This window comes from Microcaecilia unicolor, chromosome 4, assembly GCF_901765095.1.
Source record: "Microcaecilia unicolor chromosome 4, aMicUni1.1, whole genome shotgun sequence".
In the NCBI taxonomy this organism is placed as follows: Eukaryota; Metazoa; Chordata; class Amphibia; order Gymnophiona; family Siphonopidae; genus Microcaecilia; species Microcaecilia unicolor.
In genome coordinates, this window is record NC_044034.1 from 270,967,900 (window position 1) to 270,984,424 (window position 16,525).

The 16,525-nt window shown below is 42.1% G+C and overlaps 1 protein-coding gene across 10 annotated transcripts in view; it reads right to left on the bottom strand.

Moving 5' to 3' along the window:
* Positions 1–1,652: 1,652 nt before the first annotated feature.
* The window catches only part of NAXD (NAD(P)HX dehydratase), an 81,269-nt gene continuing 66,396 nt past the window's right edge, over positions 1,653–16,525 (bottom strand). For all 10 annotated transcript variants that reach the window (XM_030201553.1, XM_030201554.1, XM_030201555.1 and 7 more), the window contains 2 exons: positions 10,118–10,238; positions 1,653–2,736 (listed from right to left, as the gene is read on the bottom strand). In XM_030201553.1, the coding sequence (XP_030057413.1) occupies positions 2,586–2,736; positions 10,118–10,238 (272 nt within the window). In that variant the 3' untranslated portion in view covers positions 1,653–2,585. The remainder of the gene's footprint in view (positions 2,737–10,117; positions 10,239–16,525) is intronic.

Here is a 16,525-nt window from a genome sequence, read left to right on the forward strand (position 1 = left end):
GGATTTGTGGATTCAGAGCAAGGTTACATTTAACTCATAAGAACTGCTATATTGTGTCCCTGAGGGTCATATATGCAGTGCGTCACATATACAAGCAGTGTCTACCTGGTGTGTCCTAACTGAAAAAAAGGTTGAGAATCATTGCCATAGAGGCTCTGCAGTATTTAGAAAGCAAAACGTGCCTATCTTTCCAAATTTATACCCCCCCCCCCCCCCCCAGGCAACAGTAGAAAATCTCACTCATTGCCTTCAATAGTCATTGTGGTGGTGAATGTCACTCTTTGGGATGGGCTGCCCTTTTCATATTGTGGTAGACCAGCCTCTTTTGGTTCCACCAAAACTTGTGCCAACTGCTCCTTTCTACTACTTGTTTGGTCTGGCACCACTAAAAATCAGCTATAAACTGGAGAGCTCCTTTCTTCAGCCCAGCAGCTCTGGCTGTCGGCACCACACAGCTGCTGAAATCAATGAGAATCTACTTTCTGTTTCATGTGTAGTACAGGAATTATTTGTTCTCTACTTTCAACTCCTGTGTGGTGCCAGTGGCCTGCGCTAAGAAAGGAGCTCCCTTCTCTGTAGTGGATTCAATGGTGCTGGGCAGATGGGAGAAGGGGGCTGATGAGACCAGTCTGATGCTGGGGCTGTGTAAAGGGGGGCTGAGGGCTAACAAGGGGGTAAGTGGGAGGTGTCTGGTAATGGAGGGAGTTTGTGTTGCTATCACTGATTTGACATCAGTGTTTCTTTGTTGAGTTGTAAAATGAAATATTCTAATTCTGCTCTGTACCTCTTGCTTGGAGAGTTGTATTGGTTGATCTGGGAATGCTCCGTGAATGAATAATTATATCTCTGTGAGTACAGTACTTGTGTTCCTCACCCCAGGCCTTAGACATGTGCAGCTAGTCCTGTCAGCTGCCAGCACCAGAGGGCTCCACCCTGGAGGAATGAACAAGACATTTTTCTTGTGTGTGTGATTTTACTCTGGGGGGGAGGCAAGTATGCCCTCACCTCAGGCAGCAGATTGCCTTGGGCTGCCCCTGTCCACACCCATAACCCAACTAATTCCCACTCCTAACCCAGCATGCATACAGATTAGCATGCACTAACAGCAGTGATGATCCTAGGTCGGCTAACCCCCGGGACAGATCACCGATGAACATTCCCCCCCCCCCCCGGGGTGCATTTTTAGCTGCTGGGAGCAGCCGCGCGGCTCTTGGCTCCCTCTGCACTGGAACAGGAAGTAACCTGTTCCGGGGCAGAAGGAGCAGGGAACCAGCGGAGCCGACAGGCGCGCAGCTGCTCTCTACACCCCTCCAGCAGCATGCACCCGGAGCGGACCGCCCTCACCGCCCTGCCCTTGGTACGCCGCTGACTAACAGTTACCACACTCATATGCTAACAACTTACATTAATTCACACGTTAACTACTTAACACACTTTCATAAAAGGGTCCCTTAGCCCTGCAGGAAACTAGCATCATTTGAATCATCATACGAGTTCCCTAAAGATATCCCTGTCCTTAATAAATGCAAGTAAAATTAAAAAGGGCCCATCTGAGCAAGGGGTCTATGTGATCTCATGGACAAGCTGTGTCATTTTCCAGGCCCCCCCCCCCCCCCCCCGCTTTATTATTTGTTTCATCTTTGAATCCCCCTCCCCAGGTATCACAGAAGGCACTGGGATGCTCACCAGTCAAAAGTGCTGCAGAATGCCTCCTATTTTCTTTGACCAGAAGAAGGCTGTCAAGGTAGCAGCTTTCATTCTCAAGTATGAGTGTTATCACTTCTAAGCAGAGCCAACAGACATTCTGGATTTCCACCACTGCATGATAGCACTACAGTGCAAGTTACCTTGGGGAAATTCCTACATTGCACAAGTTTCCAACAAGGAGCTAGATGCCAAAGGCATTAACAAGAGTAGAAACTGGACGGGATTCCAATTAATGTGTCCAATGAATCAGTTTCAACAATTCATAATCTAAGGTTTAGATTTCTGTTTGCATGTTCAAAGATTTTCGCACTTTGATTCTTTGGAATATATGGGCATGCTAAAAGAAAACAGAAAGCATTTCCTTTTCAGCATCACCTCATTCCCTGCCAGAAGAAATATTGACCATATCCAACTAAAAAGTAACAGTTCACATCACACAACATCCTTTGGAAAAAGACATTTCGAAGGGGCAGTGCTAGTGTTGATTCTAAGCTGCTGTGTACTTTCTTTAAAGGCAGAGTTTAGAAAACAAGAGCTCTTGCAAAGAAGGCTTTTTTTTTTTTTTTTGAGAGAGGATTTCTATTTTTTTTCTTTTCCAAGTTTATTTTTGTATATTATACACAATCCTTTTTTTTTTTTAAGTACATATCAGATCTGTAGCTACGTCAGCCAAAAACAGTTTTTGTATTCCAAATTCTTAAAAAAAAATTTAAACTACTTAAACCTTCTCTAAACTTAAAAGCCAAGACAGTTCTTAGGTATTGATGATACTCCAGCAGCTGAAAAGGATACATTATTGGTATGTACTGTTAATGTGGATTTAACTTGTGTCAGACACCAGTCCTTCCTTTTCAACCAACCAATCTGTTGCCTTGACTTCATGTTTCAAAAAGTTTGTTAAAAGCTGTCCCAATTTCTGTAATCATGTCCTTAGTTGTCATTGAGCGCCCGTATTTTTGGAAGGCCTGGCTGTTGCACTGTCTTGTAAGAGAACAAGCTCCAAATGCAGCCACTAGAAAAGGATTCAGACTGAAGAAAAAGGAAAAGATCACATTACTAACTTAAAACGAAACTTCCGGAAATCACTCAAAACAAACCTGTTTAAAAGGGCATACCCTACCGATCCAACTTAAATGCCTGATCTCTGCAACAGAACCAAACTAAAGCACGTAATGGACATAACACAACTCTTCCGTTCTACGATTCCCTAATGTGGCTGTGCCCCGTGAACTTTATCGTACCACAACATCACTTTGTATTTGTTCACACCGGAGTCTGCAAACGCCTCTCCGGTCTATGTAAGCCACATTAAACCTACAAATAGGTGGGAAAATGTGGGATACAAATGTAACAAATAAATAAAAGAAAAACAACTTTATGTTCATAATTTTAACTTTCAGAGAGGGGAAGACAGGTGGACACCAAGAGCTATTACTTGAACCACACCAGCTTGTTTGGGAGATACTTATTCTAAGTTAAGGGTCAATCATTCATTATGCCTATGTAGAATGAGCAAATTTCTGAACCTTTGTTACATATCAATACAAAAATTCATCATGTCTACATCTTAACAGTAATCCTGTATGTTGTATTAATGTTGGCAAACAGACAAAGCACTATTCCGCTATTCATGATGTATTGTAAGCCACATTGAGCCTGCAAAGAGGTGGGAAAATGTGGGATACAAATGCAACAAATAAATAAATAAAAAGCAGATACGTATATGAAAAACAATATTTAATGAATTAAAATCAAAATGAAATTAACAAGCCCGACACAGGCCGTGTTTCGCCCAACTGGGCTGCATCAGGGGCTATTTGTTGAGTTCACAATTGCTCAGTAGAAAAGCACACCTTAACAGATGTCACATAAAAAGAAAAATCTTTCAAAAAAACAGTCAACATATACCACAATAAAGACTGTGAATGGAAGCTTCCATTCACAGTCTTTATTGTGGTATATGTCGACTGACGGTTTGTGGAAAGATTTTTCTTTTTATGTGACATCTGTTAAGGTGTGTTTTTCTTGTTAATTTCATTTTGATTTTAATTCATTAAATATTGTTTTTCTTATACGTATCTGCTTTGTTTTCCATCTTGGAGTTTGCAGATCGATTACCCTGTTGTTTTCTTGGACCTTTGTTGTATTAATGTATCATAATTAGGAGGCCTTCTACAACAGTTACGTAGCATTTACATACACACCTACCCTAGCTGAGATAATATTTAATCATCTCTCTGACCTCATCTGCAACTTTCTATAAATCAGTCACCTTACTTTCTAACTCTTCTTACTCTCTTACATATCTATATGTTCCACCTTTGCTTATACCCTTCCCTGTCAATTTAACTGTTCTATTACATATTATGTTGACATTGTAATTAGTACACTATGCCATACTTTGTACTGTTATTTGAATATTTTTACTGCTGGAATTGGCTATTGTTCATGTTTGATCTATTCTTACTGTACACCGCCTTGAGTGAATTCCTTCAAAAAGGCGGTAAATAAATCCTAATAAATAAATACCAATTTTACAATGCTACTATATTTACATGTGTAGATGCTGCAGGACACAAAATTTTAACTAGACATCTTCTGGGGATGGTTTGGGAAAGAGACTTAAACCCGTAGTGAAGGCTATAGCATTTTCAGAAGTTCTACTTGTACATGATAATGGAAAAGAAAGGCTGCAATGCTCAAACCAACTTTATTTCATGGCTCCAAACCTGGTGTAAATAAGTTTTTAGATACATAGGTGGCTGAGGCAACAGAAGGAACCATAAAAGACTTACTGTTATGATAGACTACATCTTTCTTTTGCAAGAAAAAGGATCCCAAGTAACAAAATAATATGTTTGGACACATGTTTAAACTACAGCAAAGGGGAACAAAGAGAGCAGTGGGTCTTCATTAATTTTTAAGATAGGGCCACTTTGGATTCTAATGGGCTGAATGACAGCCACGACACTGCTGTGTCAAATGACATCCATCCCCACCTTCAAACTTCATTGGAGGGAATCCTGAAGGTCAGGGCCGTGCCTAGGGTCTCTGGCGCCCCCCTGCAGACTATCAGTTGGCGCCCCCCCCCCCCCCCCGGTGAAAATGATCGCTCACCACTTGCTACACTGACAGGAATTGTCAGCAATATTCTTAGAAACAAATTGCTATACATTGCAAAATAAGATAGCAGATGTAAATTCTCAAAGTAGACATATTCCAAACGCTAAAATGAAAATAAAATGATTTTTTTCTACCATTGTTGTCTGGTGACTTTCTTTTTCCGATCATGCTGGCCAGTATCTGAGTCTGCTGCTATCTGTCCTCTTAACTCCATTTCCAGGGCTTCCTTTCCATTTATTTCTTTACTTTCCTCCTTTCTTCTTCATTTCTTGCTCTATATCCATTTCCAGCAATTTCTTCTCTCTCCCGGGGTCCTGTCCTCCCATCCACGTCCATCCTTGTCCCTCTCTGCCCTTCCCTCCTCCATCCATAGCCAGCAATCCTCCTCTCTCTCCCCTCCCCTCTTTCCAGCAAATTGTCCTCTCCCTGGGCCCCCATGTCCATCCTTGTCCCTCTCTGCCCTTCCCTCCTCCATCCATAGCCAGCAATCCTCCTCTCTCCCCTCCATTTCCAGCAAATTGTCCTCTCCTTGGGCCCCCATGTCCATCCTTGTCCCTCTCTGCCCTTCCCTCCTCCATCCATAGCCAGCAATCCTCCTCTCTCTCCCCTCCCCTCCATTTCCAGCAAATTGTCCTCTCCCTGGGCCCCCATGTCCATCCTTGTCCCTCTCTGCCCTTCCCTCCTCCTCCATCCATAGCCAGCAATCCTCCTCTCTCCCCTCCATTTCCAGCAAATTGTCCTCTCCCTGGGCCCCCATGTCCATCCTTGTCCCTCTCTGCCCTTCCCTCCTCCATCCATAGCCAGCAATCCTCCTCTCTCCCCTCCCCTCCATTTCCAGCAAATTGTCCTCTCCCTGGGTCCCCATGTCCACCCTTGTCCCTCTCTGCCCTTCCCTCCTCCATCCATAGCCAGCAATCCTCCTCTCTCCCCTCCCCTCCATTTCCAGCAAATTGTCCTCTCCCTGGGTCCCCATGTCCACCCTTGTCCCTCTCTGCCCTTCCCTCCTCCATCCATAGCCAGCAATCCTCCTCTCTCTCCCCTCCCCTCCATTTCCAGCAAATTGTCCTCTCCCTGGGCCCCCATGTCCATCCTTGTCCCTCTCTGCCCTTCCCTCCTCCATCCATAGCCAGCAATCCTCCTCTCTCTCCCCTCCCCTCCATTTCCAGCAAATTGTCTTCTCCCTTCACGCGATTCGCGAACCGCTTAGCACTGCTTAAAAAAAAAAAATTACACATCAGCAGGAACAGGCTGCTTCAGCCAATCCCAGGGGCCTTCCTTCAGCGTGTTCCGCCCCTGAGGGCTGAAGGAAGGCTCCTGGGATTGGCTGAAGCAGCCTGTTCCTGCTGACGTGTAAATTTTTTTTTTAAGCAGTGCTAAGCGGCAGCGCGGTTCGCGAATCGCGTGAAGTGGGGGGGGGGTGGGACGACGCGACGGCAACGAAGAGGTCGCAGCAGCGTCAGTGAAAGCGGAGCGCTGCCGACGTCTACCTTCCCTTCACGCTCTTGGTTCCCTCAGTGTCCGCCTTCTTCTGACGTCAGAAGAAGGCGGGACACTGAGGGAACCAATGAGTGCAAGGGAAGGGAGATGTCGGCAGCGCTTTCACTGACGCTGCTGCGACCAGGTAAAAGATTTAAAGGCCTCGGCGGCGCGGGGCGAGAGTAAGCACCGCGGTGGCGCCCTCCAGAGGTGAGCGCCCCCCTGCGGCGCTTACCGCATCGGCACGGCCCTGCTCAAGGTTATGAGCATTTCCAAATGTATTCTCTTGTCTATTGAGAAATGCCTTATCCTTCATACGTGCAGCTCTTCCCCTATTCACTTTCTTCTTTCTGTTCTGAGCCTAGGTAGAGAGATAGAGTAGCAGGAACAAAAAAATAGAAAGACAATGGGGCCACCACAGAGGTCTCTGGGGACCACCACTGGCCTCTGGGCCTTGCATTGAAGAACACTGAAATAGAGAATGAGTTCAGTACATCAATCACCCCCAGCAAAGGTATTATAGTAAAAGCAAGGGACATTTTAATTCACTCATCAACAACAAAGGGGCCTAGGCAATAATGTTCTAGATCTGGAAGCCCTAATGGTGTAAAATGACTTTGAACACAGTTCAATAAGTCTCATGAGTAGGATATCACCATACCCAGCTAGAACCTGTTTTCTCTCATCAACAAGAAAGACAGTCAGGCACACAAGGGGCGTCAACTGACAGCACCAGGATGAACTGCTCTCCCAAAGCTCAGAACTTAGTGTAAAGTTCTAAGCATGACCAGCCCTTCCCACACGCAGCAATCTCCTTAGCAACTCCGTTTTTGTTTTCTTCTGCTCAGCTGAATGGATGTGAAACAAAGCTCTCCTCAAACCCCATAATTTGTCTTTTTCAATAGTATTCTTTTTGTTTTCCCTTTGGCAACATTCTCTTTTTCCCGTTCAAAACAGAACAAAAGCCAAGATTTCACCCATGCCTGAAGTGTTGCAAAACAATCCAGAATTTCAACATTCATACTAAATGCCTCTTATGCCTGGGTCATGACAGCAATCAGGACTGTAATCACTATGCCTAAATACTGACAAGCAATATTTAAATTATCCCAGACACTTGATATCAAATCACTTTTACACATAATCAATGTTCTCACAGTGTACCCATTTATAAATCCTTCATATTGAGTAAACGGGGATCTTCAGAATTTTCAACAGCATAGACCATCCAGAAAATCATTTTTCAAAAATACCGATGGTGCTGTTCACCTCGTCACAGATCAACCCGCTATCCTCCTAATTTTTACTGTTTTTCAATATTTTCTTAAATGGTATTCTTCTTAGATATTTTCAATCTCCAGAATATATAATATATTATAACTTAGCTTTTAAGCAGCAATATTTCTCCAGATTCAAACCTCTGCCGACATGGCCAGGTTTCGAAATTCTTCTTCACTGCGTCTCAAACTCTGCTTCTACATATAAACAAAATGGCTGCTATTTTGTTTATATGTAGAAGCAGAGTTTGAGACGCAAACCTCTTCCCTGAAGAAGAATTTCGAAACCTGGCCATGTCGGCAGAGGTTTGAATCAGAAGGGCAGGACAGGTCAGAGGAGAAAGGTCCGCTACATGCCAGAGGCAGCCAGCGAGTAAGGCTGCCACCAGTGATGCAGCACTAAAGACTTCAGGAAAGGTACCTGTAACAAAGAGAAAGCAGGCAGGGCCGGGAGGGTGGGGAAAGGCACCTGACCATGTGAGGAGGGAGGGAAGGGAAGGAAAGAAAGGGGGCATAGCCATGGGTGGGGGGGGGGGGGGCTTGGGATAGGGGCTGAGAATCCAGAAAGTCCAAAAATCCAGATCCCCAAGTAGTCCATTACATTACACATTAATCTTGTATTCCGTAAAAGCCTTCACAGTTCAGCGCGGATCACAAAAGACTAAAGACCAAGACAATTTGCAAATTTATAGTTGAGTATAGTAAGTTAAAAATCAACCAACATATTTCTTAAAGAGAAATGTTTTCAATTGTTTTCTAAAAGTTAAATAGTCCTTAGATGACCTGGTTATCGTAGGAAGTGAATTCCAAACCGAATCAGCCTTATATAATAGGCATGAAGCTGTTTCCTAAGTGTAATCATAGCCATAGAAGGAAATCTCAAAACTACCTGGCCCCTACCTAATTGTCTGTTCAACAAAGAGAAAATCTCAGCCAAATATAAAGGAAGATCCCCATTCAATGCCCTAAAAACCATAGTACATGAGACCTAGTGGCTACTGGTAACCAATGAAGTTTAGCAAGGTAAGGAGATATCTTTTCTCTGAGTAGAGAAGAGCATATAATGTCAATATTTTGAATCATCTGAGGCTTTTTTAGGACCTCATTCATGTAACCAACATAAACTTCCTTCCTTCCTAATCCGATCAGTCGAGTACGGCTCTTGGTCACTCTATGGATCAGTGTTCGCCATGCCTTCCGATCTCTCACAGCTTCTTTCAGTTCTGCTATGTTCATTCCAGTATCTTCCTTGATAGTATCCACCAAATTCTTGGGTGGCCTCTTTCTTTTGCCACTAACCATTCCAAAGCATGATGTCTTTTTTGAGGGACTTGCTTCGTATGATGTGACTAAAATAGGAGAGCTTTTGTTTTGCTACCTTGGCCTCCAGCAAGATTTTTGGTTTGATATGTTCCAAAATTGCTTGGTTTGTTATTTTGGCTGTTCAAGGGATGCGTAACAGTCATCTCCAGTACCATAATTCATAAACTATGTTGCAATAATCCAACTTGGAAAGTAACATGTACTATGAGCCTAAAACAATATAATTTAAATTTTTATACATATTGTTCTTAATTTCCTTAATAGAAAGAAGAAGACCTTTACCATCTTATTAACCCGATTTAACATAGTTAGCTGACTATATACGAGTGGTGAACTCAAACTTAAAAGTATTACTCCCAATAACAAAAGTCTCTTTACCTTTTATATTAGGTGAACCTATCCAAATAAATTTTATTTTACCTAGATTAAGTTTCAAGCAGAAACATGAAGCCCACCCTTCTATAACCTCCATACATTTTTGAATGTCCCTTATCGTCTCTTCATAACTCTTTGAAGCGTCTGTTTACACTTTCCAAAAATACTAGGACTAGGGGGCATGCGATGAAGCTATAATGTAGTAAATTTAAAACGAATCTGAGAATATTTTTCTTCACTCAACTTGTAATTAAACTCTGGAATTCGTTGCTTAGCGGAGTTTTAAAAAAGTTTGGATGGCTTCCTAAAGAAAAAGTCTATAGACCATTATTAAATGAACTTGGGGAAAATCCACTATTTCTGGGATAAGCAGTATAGAATGTTTTGTACTTTTTGGGGATCTTGCCAGGTATTTGTGACCTGGATTGGCCACTGTTGGAAACAGGATGCTGGGCTTGATGGACCTTTGGTCTTTCCCAGTATGGCAATACTTATGTACTAAAAAGGCATCAGAATAGTAATGTCATCTGCATAGGGAAAGGTATATAACTTAAACCATCTAGGACCTTACCTAGTGGCTGTAACACAGTTTAAATAAAACTGGTGAAAGGGGTGATCCCTGTGGTCCAATAAAGTCAGTTTACAAACAACATTTGGCAATAGGGTATGATCTGCTAAACTCCTTTTGGCAAAATATAGTTCAAATTTTGACTCTTAAACCCACCTCTATTTCATATGTGCCAAATATCCAACTTCCTACTGGCCCCCAGTTATTTCTTGGCTTTATGCATACAAATAAGGACGGCACTGTTGGAAACATTTATTCTTAGTCATACCCATTAGTCTTCTCTGATCCAGCAAGAAACGCCCAGTGTGCGAGGACTCCAAGAGACCCTGAGAGAAGATCACCCTGTCCACCACATCGCCGATTGCTTCCTTCATGACTGCATACAAGTACTAACAAAAAAATTAAAATTATTTTAATTCTTTGCTAGCTATAATTAATTAAGCTCACACTGAATTAGTGCAAGTTTGAAACTTGTGAGCAGTTGTACCAATTGTAAAGGCTTCAATCTTGGCTATATTTTATAGAGTAAATAATTTTTAATTTAATTCCATAATTTTATATTCTACTTTACCCTCAAAGATTCAGAGTGGATTACAAGAGAAAATAATATCATAATAAACATATAAAAATGAACATCACAATGTATACAAATACAGTAAGAACAAAAATCAGAGTATAAAATTCACCCCCGTTTACAAGGCTGCGCGGCACTGCCGACACAGCCCATTCAAAGTAAATGGGCTGTCTCGGCAGTACCACACTGCCAGCGTGGCTTTGTAAACAGAGGCCTCAATATCATAAAAATCAAGGTGTAAAAATGATTAAACATTAAGTAAAAATTACAGTATGTCTTAGCAACAAAAATTTAGATTAAACCAAACAAAGCATCTAATTTAATTTCAGAAAAAAAAAAGTTTAAATAACAGTTTCTACATGACAATTAAATTGAAAGTATACAGAATGTTTTATTTCAATTGGAAAAACATTCCATTCCTGCGCTGCCCAATAGGAAAATAGCTTTATCAGAAGGAAAAGCTAAAGAACAATTAGCCTCTGAACGGATCAATTTATGATCCAAAAACCCAAGATGCAATATATATACAGATGCAAAAACATTCAAGACCTTAAATACTTAGCATAGCAATTTAAAAATAATTCTAATGTAAGGTATATAGGAGCAGCAAAGCTTTATCCAATCTTCAGTCTTTAAAAATAAATGTAATTGCAGCATTCTGCAATGGCTGCAATCTGTTACAATAACCCAAGTATGAAAAATTAAGCTTGAACTAAAATGTTCCTCATATAGGCAACGTTCAGTTGTCACAATCTAATAAACATCTTGCTGCAAGGAAAGGGTGGGATCCAGGATCACTCCCAACATTTTTTGTCTCCAAATTAATATTAATACCCAAAATAAAAGTATCGTACTTAGGTTTCAGAAACAGGGAATGACCTAATCATTATTTGGATTAAAGATCTTATCTTTTCAGTAGTAACTGTTTTTTTTGTTTGTTTTATTTTCTACAGGTTTTCAAGAACTATAACACTGATTACAATATCAACTGCTATAATATACAATCATCTCCCTTACTCTTCACCTGCCGTCCCCCCCCCCTTCCCCGAAACCATACTTGTCAAATAACAATAATGATGCACGTTGCTATATACAAGGTGGCTACTCTGTTCAGTTATGCCACCCTCACATTAACTAATCCTCTTTTTAAATTTATCACACCTCAACCTAAATATCCAAGTATTCTGGTTCTTCTTTACAGGTCCATTCTATATAGGAATGCCAGATTTACGTATATTTACTACCATATCCTCTTCTATAGCAGTAAAGTTATCAAACGTACATGCTACATATTCTATTGTAGAATTCAGCTTTTGTTGGGGAAAGATTGTTTTTTTCTATGCTTTTGCAATCTTGCATTTCAGAGAGACTAAAGCATGCACTTGCCAGCAACAATTCAGTCTTCAAATGTCCTGCAGGTTTATGGTGAAGCAACATTTTAGGATCCCGCTCTAACTCAATTCTCAAACCGCTGCAGATGTACTCCAAACACATTCCCCAGAACTTATGAATAACTGGAGAGGTCCACCATATGTAGAACACATCTACCACTTGCACACTCACTCCAAGTACATTAAAGTACAGTGGGGGTTCATCTTCTTTAGCCTTATAGGTGAGAAGTACCAACAATATAACAGTTTGTAACCGTTGTCCACAAAGCAATGCAGAGAGATCTTTTAAATATTCATCACAATTTGGTCCCACTCCTTATCCCATGAAAGCCCTATGTCCCTCTGCCAAGAGACCAAATGCTTTAGTAATCCATATATCTTAGATGTTCAACCTCTGAAAACCTCCCCCCTCATCTCTACACAGCCCCTCAAACCCAGCCATCTTCTGCTCAAGGTACTCTCTTCGATGCCAAAAAATGAACCAGTTGCAAGTAATCAAAATAATCACCGATGTCTAATGAAACATTGAGGCGTATTTTCAAAGCACTTAGACTTAAAAGGTACGTGGAGGGGCATTTTTGATATGACGTCTAAGTCCAACTTTAGATGTTTTGCAAAAAACGTTCAAAATCTGAATAAGAAAGAAGTTCACTCAAAAAAGAAAAACGTCTTATCTTTTGTTTTCAAAAATGCTGTTTCTAACAAGGTTTTGTGCTTTGACTATTTTGGTTTTTTGGTCTATTAAAAAAAAAAAAGTTCAAGTGAAAAATGTAGAAAATCAAGACATTGGGATGTAGGAGGGGCCTGCATTTTTAGTAGACTGGTCTCCCAGACATCCCAGGAGATAATTGGGGCACTGCAGTGGACTTCAAAAACATACTCCCAGGTACACATCTCACCGTCGCTCCCTTATCTTGACTGCTGAGCCCCCCAAAACCCACTGCCCACAACTGTACACCACTACAATAGCCCTTATGGGTGAAGGGGGCACCTATATATGGGTGCCACTCCATGGTGCACTGCACTTACCACTATATTACTCCAGGGACCTGCATGCTGATCTAATAGACATGGCTCTAACATCTGAGGCTGTCATAGAGGCTGCTAAATCATATTTGTACTCACATTTGTGGGAGGTGGGGGGTCAGTGACCACTGGGGGGTAATTGAGGGACCTGATTCCCTCCAGTGGTCATCTGGTCATTTAGGGCACACTTTTGTGCCTTATTCATTATAAAAACAGGTTTAGCTCAAAACGTCTTAGTTTTTAGTCCTGGACACTTTTGTTTTGTTCCATTATGGCTGAAAAACATCCAAGTATTAGGAACGCCCAGATCCTGCCCTTAACATGCCCGACATGCCCCCTTGTGATTTGAATGCACTTCTGACAGACTTCATAGAAAAACATCTAAAAATTGGTTTTGAAAATACTAATTTGGATGTTTTTGTGAGAAAAACGTCCAAATGCAGATTTATGCCACTTTTTGGATGTTTTTCTCTTTTGAAAATAAGCTCCACAGTAACCTAAGGAGCTTTGTAAGTCTCAGTGCTTTGAAAATGAGCCCCCTGGTCTCCTAATCTTTCATACCTCTTCACCCTACCTTCCTCCATAAATTGACCTTGTTTATATAATCTGTTCCTTTTCCAAACCTTAAAGTCTGAAACTCAATCCCAGGCAGGAATCTTGGACTACAGCAAATAGGGGATGAGTGAAAATAGGTATGTCCCTCTCCCAAAGATTCCCTGTACTCTCTCCACACCAAGTGTGTCTTGCACAAATAGGTTTTACAGATTCCATTCTCTCACATTAGTCCCAGGGTTAGGGTTACCCATTATGTCCAGATTTCCCCAGACACATCCTCCTTTTCAGGGGACTGTTGGGGGTCCGGACATTTTTTTTTTCCAGCCAGCCCGTTTGACCGAGTTTCTGGTCTGGTGGGTGGATGGACGGGCTTGCCTTCTCTTCTCCCTCAGCCTACCATAGCGCATCCTGGTGGTCTAGTGGCCTCTTCAGGGCAGGAAAGAACTCCACTGTTTCCTACCCACTGATGCTGACCATCCCACTACCGCCGCTTCTTGAAAACTGCTACTGAGACTTCAAGCAGAGGCACAGATCTCCTTTATTCAGTAAAACTGTGCGCAAATTCCAGGAATGTCTCTGATCCATCCATGCCCCTCCCGTGGCCGTGCTCCCTTTTTGGATCTGTGCGCGATCCCGGCACCTAAAGATGTACATGCAAATATTAATTAGTGCCAATAACTAACTGGTTCACTTATCAATTAAACTGCACGTGTAAACTGGATCCAAACTGAAATTTGCACGTGCAATTTTGAATGCGCATATGGCCTATTCGGGTCTGATCATCCATATGATCTACTATCCCTTCCTCTCCCTTAGATATCCTATATACTTGTCACAAGCTTTCTTGAATTCAGATCCAGTCTGTGACTCCACAACCTCCACCAGGAGGCCATTCCATGTATCCACCACCCCTAATTCTAGAAGCAAAGGGCTTTAGAAGTGAGGAGAGGGGACACCCCTGCCTCATTCTACTCTTAAAAGGGAAATTCTCAGAATACTTAACACTGGAATCTTTATCCAGTTTAGAAAATTTAGCCCAAATCCAATTTTCTGAAGAGTTCAAAATAGATAATTTCATTCAACTCTATCAAAACGTCTTCTCAGCATCTATACAAAGCAACAGAGCAAGGGTCTCTCTCTGTAGATTCATTAATCTTATATAATCTACAGCCTGCCACCCCAGTATAAAGCCTGACTGCACTGCCTAGACCAACCTCCCTAAAGTTTTATTTAGCCTATCAGCCAAAATCTTAACCAGGGTATTCACATCCAGGTTTAGGAAAGAAATCGGGCAATAGTAGCCATAAGGCATTGGGTCCTTCCTTTCTTTATGTATTATTAAACTGCCTTTGATTATCATAATTTCTGCTGAACCTTCCCCCAATAGCACTGCATTAAACATTTTTGCCAGTGGTTGCAACAAAGAGCCAGCAAGTGTCTTGTAAAACCTGACTGTAAAGCCATCCAACCCAGGAGCTTTACCTTACCTCAATAAAAACAATCAAAGCAATGTACAAACAACAGAACACAACCCAACCCCTCCCTTTAACCATTCTTGAAGGCTTTTAATAACTGTAAATAGCCCCCCTCCCTACAATGTTTGCTTCAGATACTCTTTAAACTGTTCTCCTCTTCTTCCCTAGATAGGGTTTTGACAGATGCCTCCCACACATAATTCCTAATATTCTCATCCCATTCAATATTCTTAGGTTTTCATAAAACTGGGCTAAATGCCTCCACATCACAGGTCTGCACACTTCACCCTCTTTTTCATCTCTTATCCTTAGAATCACCTGCCCACCTTCTCTCCTCTAAACTTCTGTGCTAGAATCCAGCCTGCTTTAGAATCTTGCTCAGGATGCACTTGTTTCACTTTCATTATAGTATGATGAATCTCACTAATCATTAGTGCATTTTGTTGTCCTCTAGCTACCCGTGTTTAATATTTTTTATTGCTCTTCTGTTTACTATAGTACAAGAATTTGGGATTAAGGCATATTGTTTATGCTGATGATTTACTGTTAGTGGTTACAGTGAATCCAGTATCTCTAGATCTAACTGTATTACAAAATTGTTTAACTGCTGCAGTTTGCTGGTTAGGAAAAAGTGGCCTGGTTTTGAATGTTGATAAAACGTAGACTTGGATAACTGGGAATGTACAGTAGATTGACCAACTATGATACCTAATTTATTGGGTAAATCTTTTCCTCCAGTTGAAAGCTTTAGGTATCTAGGGGTCATTATCAGGGCCGCCTAGGGGGGGGGGGAGCAGGGGGGGGCAAAATATCCCGGGCCCGGCACCGGGGTCAGGCCGCTGGCGCTGCAGTCCCCGGTCTCACCTGCCTGCCTCCACGGCTCCAGGCCCCCTTCATTCAAAGCGGCAGTCGCAGACTGCCTCTCTTCCGGCCTTCCCTCCCTGTGTCCCGCCCTCGCGGAAACCGGAAGTTACATCAGACGAGGGCGGGACATAGGGAGGGAAGGACAGAAGAGACGTGATCTGCGACTGCCGCTTTGATTGAAGGGGGCCTGAAGCCGTGGAAGAATGCAGGTGAGACCAAGGACCACAGCGGCGGGGGGAGCGACGGGGGGCGGCAGCAGCGGGGCGGCCTTGTCCCAGTCTAGTCTCTTGGCGGCCCTGGTCACTATACATTCAAAATTAACATTTGGGAGATACATTTCTTCAGTTAACAGAGGTTTTTATAATTTAGATTCTTGCCCCCTACCACTCATTTCAGTAGGTATTTCTCTGTCTACAGAAGGCTTACCCTTTTGTATGTGACGCAATGGAAGGTGAACTGACTTGTCCAAGGTCACAAGGTGGAGCATCAGTAGGATTTGAACCTTGAATTCCCTGTTCTCAGGCCACTGCTCTAATCACTAGGCTACTCTTCCACTCAAAAAAGCAAGCAATATCATTTTGAAGTTCTTCTAGCCATATTTACACATGAACTTCTTAGCCCATCTTGGTGAACACTAAAAACAAGTACTGGTACCCCCCCCCCCCTGATTCTATAAACGGCGACTAAAGTTGCATGTAGCTAATTTGCTCGCAAGTTAATTGCTTAACAAGCCAATCAGCACCAATAATTGGCTGATAATCAATTATTGGCATTAATTTGTCTTAATCAGG